At 47.7% G+C, this 16666-nt stretch overlaps 1 protein-coding gene across 1 annotated transcript; it reads left to right on the forward strand.

Moving 5' to 3' along the window:
• The first annotated feature begins 8022 nt into the window (after positions 1 to 8022).
• On the forward strand, positions 8023 to 11221 carry TIMM10 (translocase of inner mitochondrial membrane 10). The gene is made up of 3 exons (XM_003421377.4): positions 8023 to 8146; positions 8600 to 8716; positions 10776 to 11221. The coding sequence occupies exons 2-3, from the start codon at positions 8646 to 8648 to the stop codon at positions 10975 to 10977; spliced, it is 273 nt and encodes a 90-aa protein (XP_003421425.1). The 5' UTR covers positions 8023 to 8146; positions 8600 to 8645; the 3' UTR covers positions 10978 to 11221.
• The last annotated feature ends 5445 nt before the right edge of the window (positions 11222 to 16666 follow it).

The following is a 16666-nucleotide window of genomic DNA, read 5'->3' on the forward strand; positions in this document are numbered from 1 at the left end:
TGTCCACCTAAAGGGCCCTGTATAAGCTACCGCTTTGTCTTTAAAAAAGAACATTAGACAGCATAATGACTTTCCAATGATTTTGCATTCCTTCAGATTAAACCAACAGATGGTCACAATTTGATACCAGCATGCCTCTAACACCTGTGGAGCAATTGCTACTCTCCCCTGTTAGGGGACACAGCCAGCCTTGGGCTCAGAGCCCAGAGCAAGCAGGAATACAGTATCTAGATAGCATTTAATAACACTCTTTTGTTTCCATTGTGTTTACTTTTACAGTTGCCTTCTATTTCTGGCAAGCGATATTGAGTTTCCATTTCCAATGGTGATCTAAAGATTCTTTTTTTTTTTTTTTAAAGATTCTTTTAAAAATAAATTGATTGAGTTTAAAAATGAGTGAATCCAAAGGAAAGCATTCAGGAAACCCGAGTACAGGTGACACAGATGTGGCTCAATCATGGGGGTGGTGTAAAAGCACCTGGAATCTGGGAAACTCAGGGCCAGCTAGTGTCTAGGGTTCTGTCAGCTGGGCCAGCCTGGGGTTCTTAGAAACAGTGGGCCTGGGCAGGGAAGCGTGTCCTTTGGTGAAGACTGGAAACATTTTCTCCCTAGCCTTGGCAGGGGAATCTGACCCTCCGTTGGCCCCAAGGGAAGGGAGGGCTATGGCACCTCAACTTATGGTTTCCTACTCAAGCCTTATACTTACTGTAAGATCTACACAAACAGGTGGGTCCCAGGAACAAGGCCACTCCTTCATCCCCCTGGCCTTCTTGGGGGTCTGGTTACAAAGAAAACAATCTCCAAATAGGGCTCAGGGTGTGACTCAGGAGGACAGAGGCAGGGACACTCTTGTCACTGGCTAAAAATATCTCTTGCTTTGGCAGTGCCATCTTTCTTGGTGACAGTACCCAGGGTACCTGGGTAATTGGGACAGAGGATGGGAGGCAGGAGGACAGGCAGATTAGAGACAGGGCTCTGTTCCTGCTGCCCACTCGGGTCTTCCTGCCCCCAGACCAGAGCCCTACAATTCCTGGATTCAGTACTCATACCATTTCTTACGAAACAGGCTGGGGTTTGGGAAGGTACTCACACTACCCCTTTGTTTTGGCTTGAATTGTGTCCCCCCAAAATATGTGTTGTAAATCCTAGCCCCTATGCCTGTGCATGTGATCCTATTTGGGAGTAGGGTTTTCGCTGTTATGTTAATCAGGCAGTATCAGTGTTGGGTGTGTTTTAAACCAATCACTTCTGAGATACAAAGGAGCAGATTAGGTACAGAAGACAGCAGACATGAGGGGAAGACCAACACTATCTGAAGACAATGGAAGCAGACCAGTCTATAAGCCCAGGATCTCTAAGGATGGCCAGTTAGAGAAGTTGAGACAAGGATTTTACCCTAGAGTGGACAGAGAGCCTTCCCCTAGAGCCAGTGCCCTGAATTTGGACTTCTAGCCTCCTCACTGTGAGAAAACAAATTTCTGTTTGTTAAAGCCACCCACTGGTGGCATTTCTGTTCTAGCAGCACTAAGAAATTAAGACACCCTTTGTAGTTCAGCAGGTCCAGCACTGTATTAAGGTGAGAGGGAAAAAAATCAGCCTGAGAGATGAAATGTACGTTAGCAGGGAGGCAGGGAGTCAGGAGGACATGGAACTGGCCTCCCACTCACTCACTCCACCACTCACCTGAGACCTGAGCAGGTACGTCCCTTTGCCTCTCGGGCTTCAGTTCCCACTGACAAGGCCTGAGTTGGTCTAGATCTAGGGCAGTGGAGGACTAAGGAATCAAATGCATAGAAAGTGTTTAGAGGAGCGCCTGGTATGAGGGCGTGCTGTCTCAGTGTGGCTGGCATCGGCTTCCACGGGGTGGGTCTGCCCTCTGCTCAGCCCTGTCCCAGGGTAACATCCTGACATGGCCTCAAGGGCATTTAGTTGGTGAGACTAGGCAGAGAGAACTGAACGCCAGGAAGATGATAACAAACCCTTTTTATACCTCAGAGTGTGACAGTACTTGGCTGGGATGTGGCTGAGTGCTCCAATCATCTCTCCCTCTCCTAATTTCAGTCCATCTACACACCACACACTTGGAGTGGTGGAGGGGAAAGGGTAGGTGTACATACACACATGCGTACACACTCACACTCTCTCTCTCTCTCAGACACCCTGTGTTTTCATCACCTCAGCTTCCCACCCTCCAGGCTTGTCATAAATAGACAAGCCATGAAGTGTCTCAGAATGTTGAGAAACCAGGACATCACCACCAACCCCAGTGTTAATAATTCCAGAGCAGTTTACAGCTTACTGCAGTGCCCTGCTTCACCTCAGCCAGTCTTCATGCTAACCCTTCAGAATAACCCTTCATGCTAACCCTTCAGAACATGCTAACCCCGTTTCCAGTTATCATTGAGTCGACTCTGACTCGTGGTGACCCTGTGTGTGTCAGAGCAGAACTGTGCTCCATAAGGTTTTCAATAGCTGCTTTTTCTGAGGTAGATGGCAAGGCCTTTCTTCTGAGTAGAATAGGCATTACCGGCCCCATTTTACAGATTAGGAATTTGAGGCTCAGAGAGTTTAAGTCTCTTAAGTCATAGGACAATAAGTAAATGGCTAAACCATGTCTAGAACCCAAGTCTCCTGACTTCCAGTCCAGTGCTGTTGCCAAAGATGCTGCTCCCAACTGTCTCCTGAGCTCAGTGTCCGTTCAATGGCCCCAGCCCAGAGTGAGGAGCATGCCTCTGGTGGGGAAGGGCAATCAGATATGCTGAGGAGTTCAGCTCTTTCTCCTAAGCACACAGTAGGCCCTTCATGAAAGTTTCTCCCCCTCCTTCCCTTCTCCCCTCCCTCCCACTCCCCATTGGCTGTAATCTTTATGGACTCAGATTGCCAGGTCTTTCTTCATGGTGCCACTGTGTAGGTTCCATCCACCAACCTTCCAGTTAGTAGACCAAATCGTTTGTACCACCCAGGGACCTCCTCTTTCCCTGCTTACACTGTAGAAGCCTCCCCACCATCCCCATGTTGTGTCTAAAGCAGCACAGCTGATATTCCCCACTCCCTCTTCCTGTTTCTCTGGGCAGAGCAGGACAAGAACCCAGGAGCCCAAGTTCCAAGCCCAGGTAGTACAGGCCACGCTTGATGGTTCCGCTGATGCCTCTGCCATCCCCTGCCGCCAGTCTGGCTTCCAGTGACCCTGAAGCATTGACTTTCCCCTACTCCAGCCAGGAACCTTCCCTTGGAGAGACCGTTCTCAGCTGCTCAGAGTCTCTCTCCCAACCCAACTGGACAGGCAAGATGTGTAAGGCCCCTTCCACCCCTGTGAGGTCCTCCTCACTGATGGCCACCTACAGGCTGCCCTGTAGACGATCTCAGGTGGCCCGACCCCCAGACTGTGTCCCTAACCCCTGGGATCTAAAGAGAGTTAGCAGATAGCAGTGGAGAGAATTAGAAAGGAGCCTGGGCTTCTCCAACTGCGGGGACCTGCTTGAAGCCTCCGGGCATTGGAAGGTGGGAGTTGGGGTTGGCAGCTGGGGACAGGACTCTAAGAAAGGGTCCAGGGCTTCTCCTACCTGTGGGGCCTCTTGCCTCGGCTTGAGAGTAGCTCCTTCCAGCTCCTGGGCCTCGCTCCCAGGCTGCCTTTAAGCCCAGGCAGCGTCTAGCCCCCAGCTCCTCTGTCCCGCCCCTCCCCCACTCCTCCAACCTCCCCCCACAACCTCATGAGGCTCAGGCTCCCCACCCCCCGCCCCACGAAAGAGCATTGTTTACTGCCCTGTTGGTACAACACTGTGTCCTGAACTTGGAGGCTCGGATTTCCCGTGAAGACTTGACAGGTGGCACCTTTCAATCACGGTGTGCCCCTCCCGCTCTGACATCCGTCCTGTGGTTACCTTTCTTCCCAATGGACTCGCCTGGCCCCAGGGACCTGGGCAACCCTCTCCCGGGGCCATTTGGAGCATGGTCCCCAGGCCTCTGGCCTTCCCTGTCCATCCGGAGCCCCGGCCAGGCCTTCCCTGCTCCCTTCAGGGGTTACCCACATGCTCCTTTAAATAGCCCCTCTTACTCTTCCCGAGACAAAAGCAGCTGCAGAAGGGTGGGCTGAGCAGGGGGTGACCGGGGCAGTTGCCAGACATGGGGGATAAATCTTGGGGCACACACTGGATGGAGAGATTTGGAGGTGGAGGGGGCAAAGAGGAAAAGAGTGATGGGGCAAGCTGAGGGATGGACTTGGAGTCTAGAAAATAGAAAACTCCTGAACCCTATTTTGAGCTGAAGTAACTGGTACACGGTAGGCTTGAATACACTGTGGTACTGAATTGAAACTTTGCTCCCCAAAAAGCAAACCTATCTTGAGCTTCTCTCTATGCATGCCATAGAATGGACAATAGGTACGACTTCCAGAGAATGTGCTCAGGGGAGACCTCCTACTCCTGGTTCTTATGAAACTTTTGCTTCCACCCAGCCCCCTCCCCCCATGGCCCCACCACTTCAGACACTGGCCTCCTTCCTGTTCCTTAAATAAATCAATCCCTTTCCAGGCTCAGGACTGGAACCTTCTTTCCTCTGCTCTTTGCAAGGATGACTCCTTCTCATCCTTCTGGTGTCAGCTCAAATTTCACTTCCTTAGAGAAGTCTTTCATGACCACGTGATCTAAAGGAACATGCTCCTGCCACCCTCTCCCACCCCTACCCCATCACTGTCTTCGGTTTCTCTCTGTTATCTCAGCCTGTTTTCTTTTCTTCGTGATACTTACCGGAATCTAAAAGGGTTTTATTATTTATTATCTGTCTCTCATTAGTACTAGAAGCTTGGTGTAGACAGGGATTTAGTGTACCATGCTTATGGCTATATGCCCTGGGCCTAACAAATTGCCTGGTTCATATTAATTAAAAAAAAAAAAAACTAAACTCATTGCCATTGAGTCAATTCTGACTCATAGCAACACTGTAGGACAGGGTAGAACTGCCCCATAGGGTTTCCAAGGAGAAGCTGGTGGATTCAAACTGCTGACCTTTTGGTTAACAGCCAGTCTCTTAACCACTTGCCACCAGGGCTCCCGGGTTCATATTAGGTGCTCAATAAATATATGTTGAATGAATGAATAGAAATACTAGGTAGGAACTTGGTGCCCTATGCCTGGGATGATCTGAGAGTAAAACCTTGTGCAGCCAGGTTTGGGTACTAATGATCTGTCCAAGAGTAACGGGTTCTGGCTGCCTCTGGTTGAAGATATCTCCCTCACCCTTCCAGCGCTTATCTGGCTGGTGAGCTCTTCCAATCTCTCTCTTTTTAAAATTCATTTCTCTTCTTATCCAGCCCTCATTGAATATTGAAAACAGCAAAATAGCAAATCATTGCACTGCTCATGAAAACATCTCCTAGACAGTTCATTTATTTGATCAAATGGTTTTTGAGCACCAAGTGTGATGGAGATAAAACAGTGAACACAACAGAAAACAGACAAAACCTGATCAAAAATTTTCTGCCCTCCTGGAGCTCACGTGTAGGGGAGAGGGAGAGGATAGGCAGTAAATGAAAATAAAAATCTTTATGGGTAAAAGTATCAATTTTATTGTAAAGCATTTGAAATGACCTAAATAATTTGAAAGTTACATTAAAAAAAAGTCAGTCTGATCTCAGAGTGCATTCATTGAAACAGGGAGTGGGTGGTGTTAGACTTGAGATGATGTAAAGATACAGATACAGAGGCTCACGTCAGACCATACCAATAATGGTGCGTCAGTTATGCACACAGACAGTACATTAAGGTGGCCACTGGTGGACTGATGTGACCACAAAGGCAAAAGGTTGGAGAAGCCATGTCTCATGACACTGAGAGTGTTTAGCTTTGGGAACAGAATGCTTCAAGTAAAAGAAAGAGATAGGTTTCTGCACACATAAGTGCTGGACTGTTGTGCGGGAAAGGGAGTCATAAGATTTGTCACCTTCATCAGGAAGCCTTTTGTGGCTATCACTCCCTTTCTTTTCCAAATGCCCTCATCTGTTCTTTCATAAACCCACTGCCATCAAGTGGATGGCATAGTGACACCACATGACGAAGCAGAACTGCCCCATTGGGTTTCCAAGGCTGTAATCTTTATGGAAGCAGACTGCCACATCCTTCTCCCATGGAGCGACTGGGGAGTTCCAACTGCCGGCCTTTCAGTTAGCAGCCAAGCCCTTTAGCCACTGTGTCACTGAGGCTCCTCATTCTTTCATAACACCCAGCAAATATCCCATCTAGGAGGCAGATTCTTCTAGTGAGAACTCATGTTCTTTGTTTATGCAGTGTCTTAATCTTTCATAATATGTTGATTCTATTTTTCAAAAGTGAACACCAGGGCAAGATATGCCCACTAAAACATGTACAACAACATTCATAGCAGCCATTATTTGTAGCAGCCAAAAAGCTGGAAATAGCCCACATGTGCATCAACAGGAACAAGGATAAATGAATTCTGGTATATTCATACAATCAAACACTAGACAGCAACAGAAAGGAATACACACAACCATGTGGATGAAATCTTACAGGTAAGCTAAAGAAGCCAGTCGCAAACGAGAAAATAATGTATGATTTCATTTATAGGAAATTCAAGAAGAGCAAAACTAATTGATGGTAATATAAGTCAGAATAGTGGTTAACTGCCTGAGAGGGGGTATTGGCTGGGAAGGAGCATGAGAGAAACTTTTGGGGTGCTGGAAGTAGTTTATATCTTGATCTGGGTGGTGGTTACACAAATGTATACATATTTAATCTTAGGATTAGTGTATTTTATGCACTTTACACACACACACCCACTGCCGTCAAGTAGATTCCGACTCACAGCGACCTTAAAGGATGGAGTAGAACTGCCCCATAGGGTTTCCAGGGAGCAACTGGTGGATTTGAACTGCTGACCTTTTTGTTAGCAGGTGAGCTCTTAACCACTGTGCCACTGGGGCTCCTTACATACTTAACTGTATGAATATTATACCTCAATAAAAAAAGAAACAGGAATCAGGGCGCTGCATTTGACAGCAGCAATGAGACAGACTGTTTAAAACAAGACTGTCTTGGACAAATAGGGAAGCGTATGGTAACCATATGTATAAAATGGCCAGCACATAGTAGGTGAAGGATAAACGGCTGGGTTGGTTTGTTTGTACAGGCCACATTCTCCAATGGGCAGTGTATCCTGTTAATTTGCATTCAAAAAATTTAGTTTACTGGGAAAATGTGTGAAAAGTCAAGGGGTTGAGGTTTGTGTGTGCGTGGGTGGGTGCAGATCTAGGAATACATTAAGTCTTGAAAGATGAAGAGTTCACCATTCCTCTCCTCCCTCACCCAAATGTACTAGATTAAAGCTGGTGACAACCGAAACCACCCCTATTCATCTCTTCAGGGTTCAGAGCGTCTAACAAAAGTTGAATAAAACACAGTTAAACATATCTTTCTGAGAGCAGAAATCGTATCTCACTTGTCTTTACAGTTTCAGAGTGAGGTTTAGTGACTTGCACACAGCAATAAATCGCAAAAGTTCCTTAAAGCGCTGGTTCTCAAACTTGGCTGAACATAGGAATCACCTGGGGAATTTTAAAATTTACTCATGCCTAGGTCCTGCTCCCAGATTCTGATTCAATTGGCATAGTGTGGCCTGGGACTTGGAGTTTAAAAAACGCTCCCAGGTGATTTCAAGGTGCAACAAAACCCTAAACCGTTGTTTAGGGGCGTTCCTCTTTCTCCAAACTTAAGTGACTGCTCTCTAGGGCGAGAGCGAGGCTCGCCTAGTTCTATCGACATTGCGCCCTTCTTACAGAACCAATAAACTCAAAGTTCTCTGTGCCAACCCTAGAAACTTGAAGTCTAACCAGGACGCGGACACTCTGCACATGGCGCATGCCTCTAGGTACTTTGGAGTCCCCTCTAGCATTCACGAATCTCATTCGCTTTCAGTCGGAGCCGGCTGCTTCCTCTCTATGGTAGCGGATTTCCCGGCTCCACCTCGATGGTACTTCATTCCGGAAGCGAGCCTGGATCAAAGAGGAGGCGGGACTTCCCTCCCGGAACTTATCCACGTGCTTCCGCTGTATCGTATCTCAGCGCCGGGTGAGTTTCCAGCGTTTGCCTGAAGTTGGTTGTACAAGGGACATTGTGACGGGCCCCAGGCCGTGGTGAGTGACCTATGACCCCCTGGTCCCTAGGTGACCCTGAAGATGGTGCCACCATTTCTGAGGTGTAGTTTTTGGGCTGGGGCCGAGCGCCTGGGTCCCGCGTATGATTGAATTCCCAGGGCCTGGAAGGTTCAGTCCCGCTGTTCAGGGTGTACCACTCCAGTTTCTCGATGTTCTCCTGGACAGGGCTGACCCGGAGTGATAGAGCGTAGGGCGCCAGGGCTCGGTTTCCAATCCCGCCATTGTCATGCTGTGTGACCTTGGGCTAGGCACTGCTTCTTTACGGGCCTCTGTTTTCCCATCTGTGAAATGGGGCAGTTGGGCTCACTGAGCTCAGTGAACCCCTCCCAGTTCCGAGGCCCTGTGACCTTCCGCATCCTTAAGCCAGCCCCCGAGTTAGAAGGGCGAATGGGGGCGGGGAGGCTGGGCGCTGACGGTGATATTTGCCCCCAGGACTAGGAGGTCTGAAGGAGATCCCCTCCACGGTGCCGGGGCTAAGATGGATCCGCTCAGGGCTCAGCAGCTGGCAGCCGAACTGGAGGTGGAGATGATGGCCGATATGTACAACAGGTAAAGAGAGCCGGCCCCAACGTGCGGGAAGTCTCAGAGAATATCCCTTGGCCACCCTTTCCGAGGGCAGGGGCGGAGGACTTCTGACAAAGGCTTTCCTCAGTCTAGGGAAGCCTGAAGCCTGTGCTTAACTGCCCCGCTTCCCACCCATCGTTGACGGCTCCTGCAGACGCCATATGAGGCCACTAGAAGGAGTTGGAAATTTAGATTGGGGTGGAATCGGAAATGAAAAAGTAGAACAGGCAGAAAATTTCCAGTCTGTGCTCTGTTCAGGCTCCAGAAACAGATGAGCATTTGCCTTTCGACAGATAACAGATTTAGTGGTTAACGTTTCTTAAACTCTTCCTTCATGTCAGGCTTGCTAAACATTTACAAACATTACCTTTTTTAATCTTAAAAATAATTCAGTGGGTTGATTTTATTAATCCCATTTTAAGATAATGAAATTGAGGCTTCTAGAGGTTAATTAAGGAGCCCTTGTGGCACAATGGTTAAATGCTCGGTTGCTAACCCAAAGGTCCGTGGTTTGAACCCACCAGCGGTTCCATAGGAGAAAAGACATGGCAATAAGCTCTGGTAAAGATTACAACCTAGGAAACCCTATGGGTCAGTTCTGCTGTGCCCTATAGGGTCGCTATGAGTTGGAGTCAACTCAGTGACACACAACAACAACAACAGAGGTTAATTAACTTCTTCAGGCTTCAAAACTAGTCAGTCACAGTGTCATGACTAGTACCTCAGTCAGACTCCAGAACTAGTGGTCATACCATTTGGCAAACCTGGGAACAAATCCTGGCTCCAACAGTCACCAGGAGTATAGCCTTGGACAGGTTACGGGCTCTTTGATGAATGATTTCCTCATCTATAAAATGGGGATAATGATAGTACTACCTCGTAAAGACATTATAAGTATTAAATGCAAGATGTATGATAAGCCCTCAGCATCAAGGCTCACACATAGTAAGCAGTCAATAAATGTCTGTTATTTTTATCAGCTTTAGCTCTCTACTATCCTCTCTCGATTGATTGGTTTGTTTTGGAGGCTGTATGGTAGATTGGTTTTTAAAATGTAGGCTATGAAGTGAGACTACCTGGGTTTATACCCCAGCTCCACGTGATCCTCAGCAAATTACTGAGCCTCTCTGTGCCTTAGTTTCCTCATCAGTAAAATGGGAATAATTATAGTGTCCACCTTACGGGGTTATTATGAGGATTGTTGTTCCTGTTGATGTGTGCTGTTGAATTGATTCCAACTCATAGCGACTGTATAGGACAGAGAGAACTGCTCCATAGGGTTTTCTTGGCTGTAATCTTTACAGAAGCGATTGCCACATCTTTCTCCTGTGGAGGGGCTGATAGGTGCGAACCGCCAAGCTTTCAGTTAGCTGAGCGTGTAACCACTGAGCCACCAGGGCTCCTATTATAAGAATTATATAAGGGAATCCATATAGAGCAAGCGCTTAGCACAGTGCCTGGCACAGAGCCAGTACTCAGTTGTTGTTGCTAGTTTCGCGCAAGTCTGCCCCTAACTTGTGGTGTACCATGCACATCTGGAAGAAATGCTGCCTGGTCCTGCACCACCCCTGTGATTGGTTGTGGATCAGGCCATTGTGATTCATAGGGTTTTCTTAGGTTGATTTTTGGAAGTAGATCACTAGGCCTTTCTTCTTAGTCTGTCTTAAGCTGGAAGCTTTGCTGAAACCTATCCAGCATCATAGCGACATGCCAGTCTCCACTGACAGACTGGTGTGGGCTGTGCGTGAAGTGCATTGGCTGGGAATCAAACCCAGGTCTCCCTCAAGGAAGGCAAAAGTTCCACCACTAAACCACGCCTGTCCATTAGTACTCAACTAGTGGTTCCTTTTTCATTAGTCATATGCATGGACTCAGACAGGGTTCCTGCTCTAAAGGACCTTCCAGGCTGGCTGAGGTGCAAACTGAAGGTTTATCCTGTCTTCTGTGGGGAAGTGAAATCAGTATAGCCCAAGCAGGAGTGGGTTAGGGTTCCCAGGATGCCTCAGGGCGCTGCTGAACCAACTTTACCGCTCTCCCCTGACAGAATGACCAGTGCCTGCCACCGAAAGTGCGTGCCTCCACACTACAAGGAAGCAGAGCTGTCCAAGGGCGAGTCTGTCTGCCTGGACCGGTGTGTCTCCAAGTACCTGGACATCCATGAGCGGATGGGCAAAAAGTTGACAGAGCTGTCCATGCAGGACGAAGAGCTGATGAAGAGGGTGCAGCAAAGCTCGGGGCCTGTGTGAAGCCCAGGCAGACACACCCTGGGCTGCACTCTGCCCCTTCTCACTTGCCTAATAAAAGTGCCCTGCATTGGGTGTCATCTGTGAAGACTGCCAGGCGTCAGCTCTCTCTGGAGGGTCTCAGGAGCCCAGAATGTGGTAGAGCTCTCTCCTGGTTGAAGAAGTGCTATTCATCACACTGGAATTAAACTCGTGTGTATGTGCATGTATATAAATATATATATTAAAACAAATTTGTTGACACCTACTACACAAAGCAGTGTGCTTGGCAATCTAGAGGAAAGACACTGTATCGAACAGCAGAGGGAGTCTGATAAACTGTTTAAGAATACAGACTAGCATGACCCCTTAGGTTGCCCCTGAGTTCTGCCACTTGCTGTGTGACCCTGAACATGTCACTTCTGTGTGCTTTAGCTCCCTCAGCTGTAAAATGGGGGTAGTAGCAGTGCCTACATCATACGGCTGTGGTGTGAGGATCAAATGAGTTAATATCTGTAAAGCATTTAGAGTGATGTGCATAGGAAGTGCTCAATAAATATTACATCAGTTGCCATCAAGTTGATTCCGGCTCATGTGGAGCCCTTGTGTTTCAGAATAGAACTGTACTCCACAGGGTTTTCAATGGCTGTGATCTTTCAGGAGTACATCTCCAGACCTTTCTTCTGAGGCAGCTCTGGGTGGATTTGAACCATCCATTCGTTTAGTAGCTGAGTGCATAACTGTTCGTGCCACACAGGAACTCCTTGATAAATATTAGTAATATGTATTTTTAAAGCAACTTGGTATTGAGTGGAGGCAGGCGGGCAGTTCACAAATCATACAAAGGAATCATTTAGAAGAGAAGGTGAAAAGTAGATGAGATTTAAGACGGAAGTAGCCAACCACTTGGTTCTGAATTGTGATATCAAGAAGTGTGAAGGGACTCCATGTGCGATGTGGCTGCTGCTGCCTGGCTAAGTGATCCGGGGGGGCCCTGAGTGACACCAACAACCACTGAGTGCTCAGCAGGATCAGGGACTGCTCTCTCATGCAATACCCAGTGCAGTCCTCCCACATGAGTTAAAGGTCCCATTAGGAAATGGAGCCTCAGAGGTGGTCACTTGTTGGAGGGCACACAAGTAGAGCAGCACCATGGAAGCTAGGGCAGACTCCCAACTTGCCTCACTGAAGAGGGCCTGTGTCTGATTCCTGTCCTGAAATGTGCCCTGAGAGAACTGGGCAGCTTTCAGAATGGATATGGGTCACCCCGCGGGGGGGGGGTTGTTGACACCAATGGCGCTGTGATGTCCCTGCATAGTGGTCCTTCATGGTGGAGGGAGATGATGTAACCTAACCAGGTTATGGGAGATGGAGTGTAGGAGGCAGAATAGAGACCAGCTTAAGAGGGCAGGTTCAAGCCAGACTGCCTGAGTTTGAACCTCGGCTCTGAGATTTTCTAGCTGTGTAACTGGGGCAAGGCACTCAGGAGCTCTGTGCTTCTGTTACCCCATATGTAAAATGGCGATGAAAAAAGTACCGGCCTAATTGGGTGCTTGTGAAAATTGTGCACTCAGTAGAGTGCTTGGCACACGCTTTAAGCACTCAGTGTTTGCTCTTTTTATTATTCATTGCTAAGTTTGGTATGAGATGGAGACATCAGGTAATTGAAGACACCAGGTAGTTTGAAGTTTGGAAAACTTCAAAACCATTATTGTCTTATCTGCCTTAGGGGTGGACTGAGAGCTGAGGCTTCTTTCTAAGTACTGAAGCGCACATTTGGGTCAACAGGTGGCGCTGTCTGCTCACGGGATCTGGCACTATGTGGCCAATTCCACAAGCATTCACTATTGTCTATTCTATGCCAGGAAGTGGTGAGAAAAAACAGACCTTGTACCTGCCTTTAGGTTTAGCAAGAAACACCAAGAATCCTCTGATAGCACATACCTGGAACATTGAAGCTAAGAGTGGTAAAACCAGAAAAACCATTGCCGTCCAGTGGATTCCGAATTATGGTGACCCAATAGGACAGAGTAGAACTGCTCCATAGGTTTTCCAAGGAGCAGCTGGTGGACTCAAACTGTCCACTTCTGGTCAGCAGCCGGCTTCTTAACCACTGCGCCACCAGGGCTCCAAAAAGGGGTGGTCAAAACCCAAAAACCCGATGCCGTCAAGAGGTGGTAGGGAGGTTCCAATAGGAGGGAATAGCACTTGCGAAGGCTTTGAAGCAGCAGAAAAACCGTGGAGTGCTCAGGAACAGAGGTTTGGTGCGGTGGGAGTGCCAAGTGTGAAGGCAGGCAGTGACAATGACAGATCATTTGATGCTCAGGTAGAGAGTGGTAGATGATGGATTAAAGAGAGGGGTGGCCTGGAGCCAGTAAGGAGAGAAGTGGACTGGTGTCAGTAAGAATAGCTCACATTTGTTGACTTATTGCTACAGTGTGGTTAAGCTCTGTGCTAAGTGCCTTAAAGGAACCCAGGTTGCACAGTGGTTAAGCACTCGGCTGCTAACTGAGAGGTCAACAATTTGAACCCACTGGGGAAAGATGTGGCAGACTGCTTCCATAGATTACAGCCTTGGAAACCCTACTGGTGAGTTCTGCTCTGTCTTAGAGGGTCGCTCTGAGTTGGAATTGATTTGATGGCAATAGATTTTTTTAAAGTGCTTTAAATATATTATTTAAATTAATCCTTATAATAATCTTGTGAGGCAAGTGCGATTATTCCCATTTTACAGATGAAGAAACCAAGGCTCTGAAAAATTAGTAACTTAAAGTTTAAGGTCACACAGCAAGTGAGTGGCAGAGCCAGCGTTCCAGTCTAGACACCAGAGGGCACTTTTAACCACTCCTCTAGGGCTGGGGGATGGTCCCTGATGAGACAGTGTCAGCAATTTCATGTTTTACTCAGCAGTGTTTACTGTTGGCCTGTTCCATGCAGAGAGCTGTGGAAAATGCCCAGTGTGAATTAGCTGGGTTCCTGCCCTCGATGAGCAAACGCGAGAGCGGGGGAGAAGAAGAGATGAGACACACATACAAAGGGATTAGAAATCTGCAAGGGTTAGGCCCTTAATGCCATAAGGAGGAGTCATAAACCGCCAACCCTCCCGTGAGTTTTTCTTTACTATTACAGTTTAAATAATCAGGAAATGTCTCATAAAAATCCAGACTCTGCTTCTTTTGCGAATTTAGAAGATCCGACTGCAGTCAAACTGCACTCCTTTTGGCAGTGGTCTGCTGGAGGACTTGCCGAACTGCTTGTTCCCCAGTCTTCCCACCACTGATTTCCTTCCTCCTTGCCATCATCTGCTTGACCCTTGGCATTTGGTCTGCTCCTGCTCTGGGTGTTCAGATGAGTGAACACCGTGTGAGAAAACATAATTATACTGTGGCAGGCAGCCTCTCAGATGCCCCCAATGACCTCTGCCTCCTGGTATTCATGTCCCTGAATAATCCCTTTCCCTTGAGTGTGGGCTGGACCTGGAGACTCACAAAGAGGATGAGATGCCACTTACAAGGTTGTTACCAAAGATTATATATCTGTTTTGTTAGCGCTCTCTCTCTCTGGCTCTCTTCTCTCTTGCTTACTCTGATGAAGTCAGCTGCCATGCTGTGAGCTGCCCTGTGGAGAGGTCCACGTGGTCAGGAACTGAGGGCAGCCTCCAGCCAACAGCCAGCAATGAACTGAATCCTGCCAACAACCAAGTGAGGGAGCCTGGGAGCAGACCCTTCCTCAGTCAAGCCTTCAGATGATCATAGTCCCGGCCAACACTACAAAGCCTTGTGAGAGACCCTGATGCTGAGGACCCCTAAGCCACATTCTGGCCCATACAATCCATCAGAGCAAACAGAAACATCGTGATGAGTATTATCAAAGGGAATTTTGGACTCTGTATAGGTCACAGAAAACCCTGGTGGCATAATGGTTAAGTGCTACAGCTGCTAACCAAGAGGTAGGCAGTTTGAATCTACCAGGTGCTGCTTTGAAACTCTATGGGGCAGTTCTACTCTGTCCTACAGGGTCGCTATGAGTTGGAATCGACTCCACAGCAAAGGATTTGGTTTTTTGGATTTTGATTATATAGGTCACATAGCAAAGAGATTTCTTTAACCTAGTCCCGGAGTCGTGCAAGGAGCCTTCAAGTGACCATTAAATCAAAATCTGAAGGATTAGTTAGCTAGGCCAGGGCAGGGGAATGTTCCAAGCCCAGGAAGAACTCGAGGTGGGAAAGAGCATGAAGTAGGTCACTAAGGTGCAATGAATTGCTTAATATGGCCCTTCTAGTCGTAATCTTTGTAACTCCCACAATATGATTGGGTGGGACTATGCAAATGAGCTGTATGGAACGCTAACGAGGTGATTGGTCAATTTTGCCATTTCGCTAGGCTTAAAGGAAGACACTGAGAGAGTAGGAGCTGTAACATGGAAGACATAGTGGAAGAACTGTAACAGTGGAGACAGTGAGAAGCAGCACCAGAGAAATGGTGGCAGCAAAACCAGAAGACTGCAGGAGACTGGCAAGAGATGGAGCAGTGAGCTTCCTAGCCCACAGAGTGAGAAAGCTGAGTGCCTTCAGGCAGGAGACTTGCTGATGGAGTAGGGTGCCTCTGGGCACTTGGTGGAGCTACATTTGCTGACCCACGGAGCTAGAGCTGAGTGCTTTCAGGGTTACAGGAGGAGTGGAGTGCCTCTGGGAACTTACTGGTAGAGCTAAAAGAGCTTCGAAACACGTGCCCAAGCAAGACAGAGGCCAGGCTGAGGGGTTAAGGGCCATTGATAGACCTGTCTGTGGGCATGGCTGAGAAGAGGCTATTCTGATTAAAGAACGGTATCCTGAGTGTTCCTGAACCTGAATTGTAATCAGTTACTTCCCTAATAAACCCCATAATTGTGAGTATTGTCTCTGAGCTCTGTGTGGCCATTGCAATGAATTATTGAACTCAGTGGAGAAGTAGGGTGTGTTTGGGAGGGACAGATGGTGTCAGAATTGGTAAAGATGGTGGAGAGAAGAGGTATATCTGACTTCTGCCTTGTAGGAATCAGCCTTGGGCTGATGCTCATGGTGATTCTCTCTCCCCCATGTGAAGTTAGAGGAGGTCAGATGCCACCGCCTGCCATTTTTACAGTTGGTGTCAGGAGTGGAATCGTTACAATGGCTCCAGACTTATGGAAGCATGGAACTCGGGAAGAGAAAGAATGAAGGGCCTTAGGAAGTGAAACTTTTGGTTCTTAGATGGTTACTTTTGTCGTTATTCGTAATGGCTGAAAGGAAAGTAAGAGATATTATGCTTCACCTGAGGGGAGAAAAGCCACATCTGAAATGGCTTGGGACAAAAGCCAGGCCAGATAAAATGATTGATAGGGGGCCAAGGCTCACGCAGCCATAGGCTCAAGGCCATATGTATACAAGTGGTAAGATAGTCAAGGGTTGGAGAAGATGAAACTGGAATGTTTTTAAACAGGGTTATGTGTTTATCTGGATGTAATATGGATATTGAATGCTGCTTAGACCTTGTGCTGTAAAACAGACCTAAATGTACGAAAAAAAAAAAAAAAACCCACTCCCATCAAGTCAATTCTGATTCATAGTGACCCCATAGGGTTTCCAAGGCTGTAAATCTCTACGGAAGCAGACTGCCACATCTTTCTCCTGTGGAGCTGCTGGCAGTTTCTAATTGCTAACATTTTGGTTAGCAGTTGATCACTTTAACCACTG

This window comes from Loxodonta africana, chromosome 7 (genome assembly GCF_030014295.1).
Source record: "Loxodonta africana isolate mLoxAfr1 chromosome 7, mLoxAfr1.hap2, whole genome shotgun sequence".
NCBI classification, from domain to species: Eukaryota; Metazoa; Chordata; class Mammalia; order Proboscidea; family Elephantidae; genus Loxodonta; species Loxodonta africana.

What these genes read in the sequence shown, in the direction of transcription:
- TIMM10 (XM_003421377.4), top strand. Translation starts at nt 8,646, where the DNA reads ATGGATCCGCTCAGGGCTCAGCAGCTGGCAGCCGAACTGGAGGTGGAG. An exon ending in ATGGCCGATATGTACAACAG is followed by an intron (nt 8,717 to 10,775) that starts GTAAAGAGAGCC and finishes CTCCCCTGACAG; the next exon opens with AATGACCAGTGCCTGCCACC.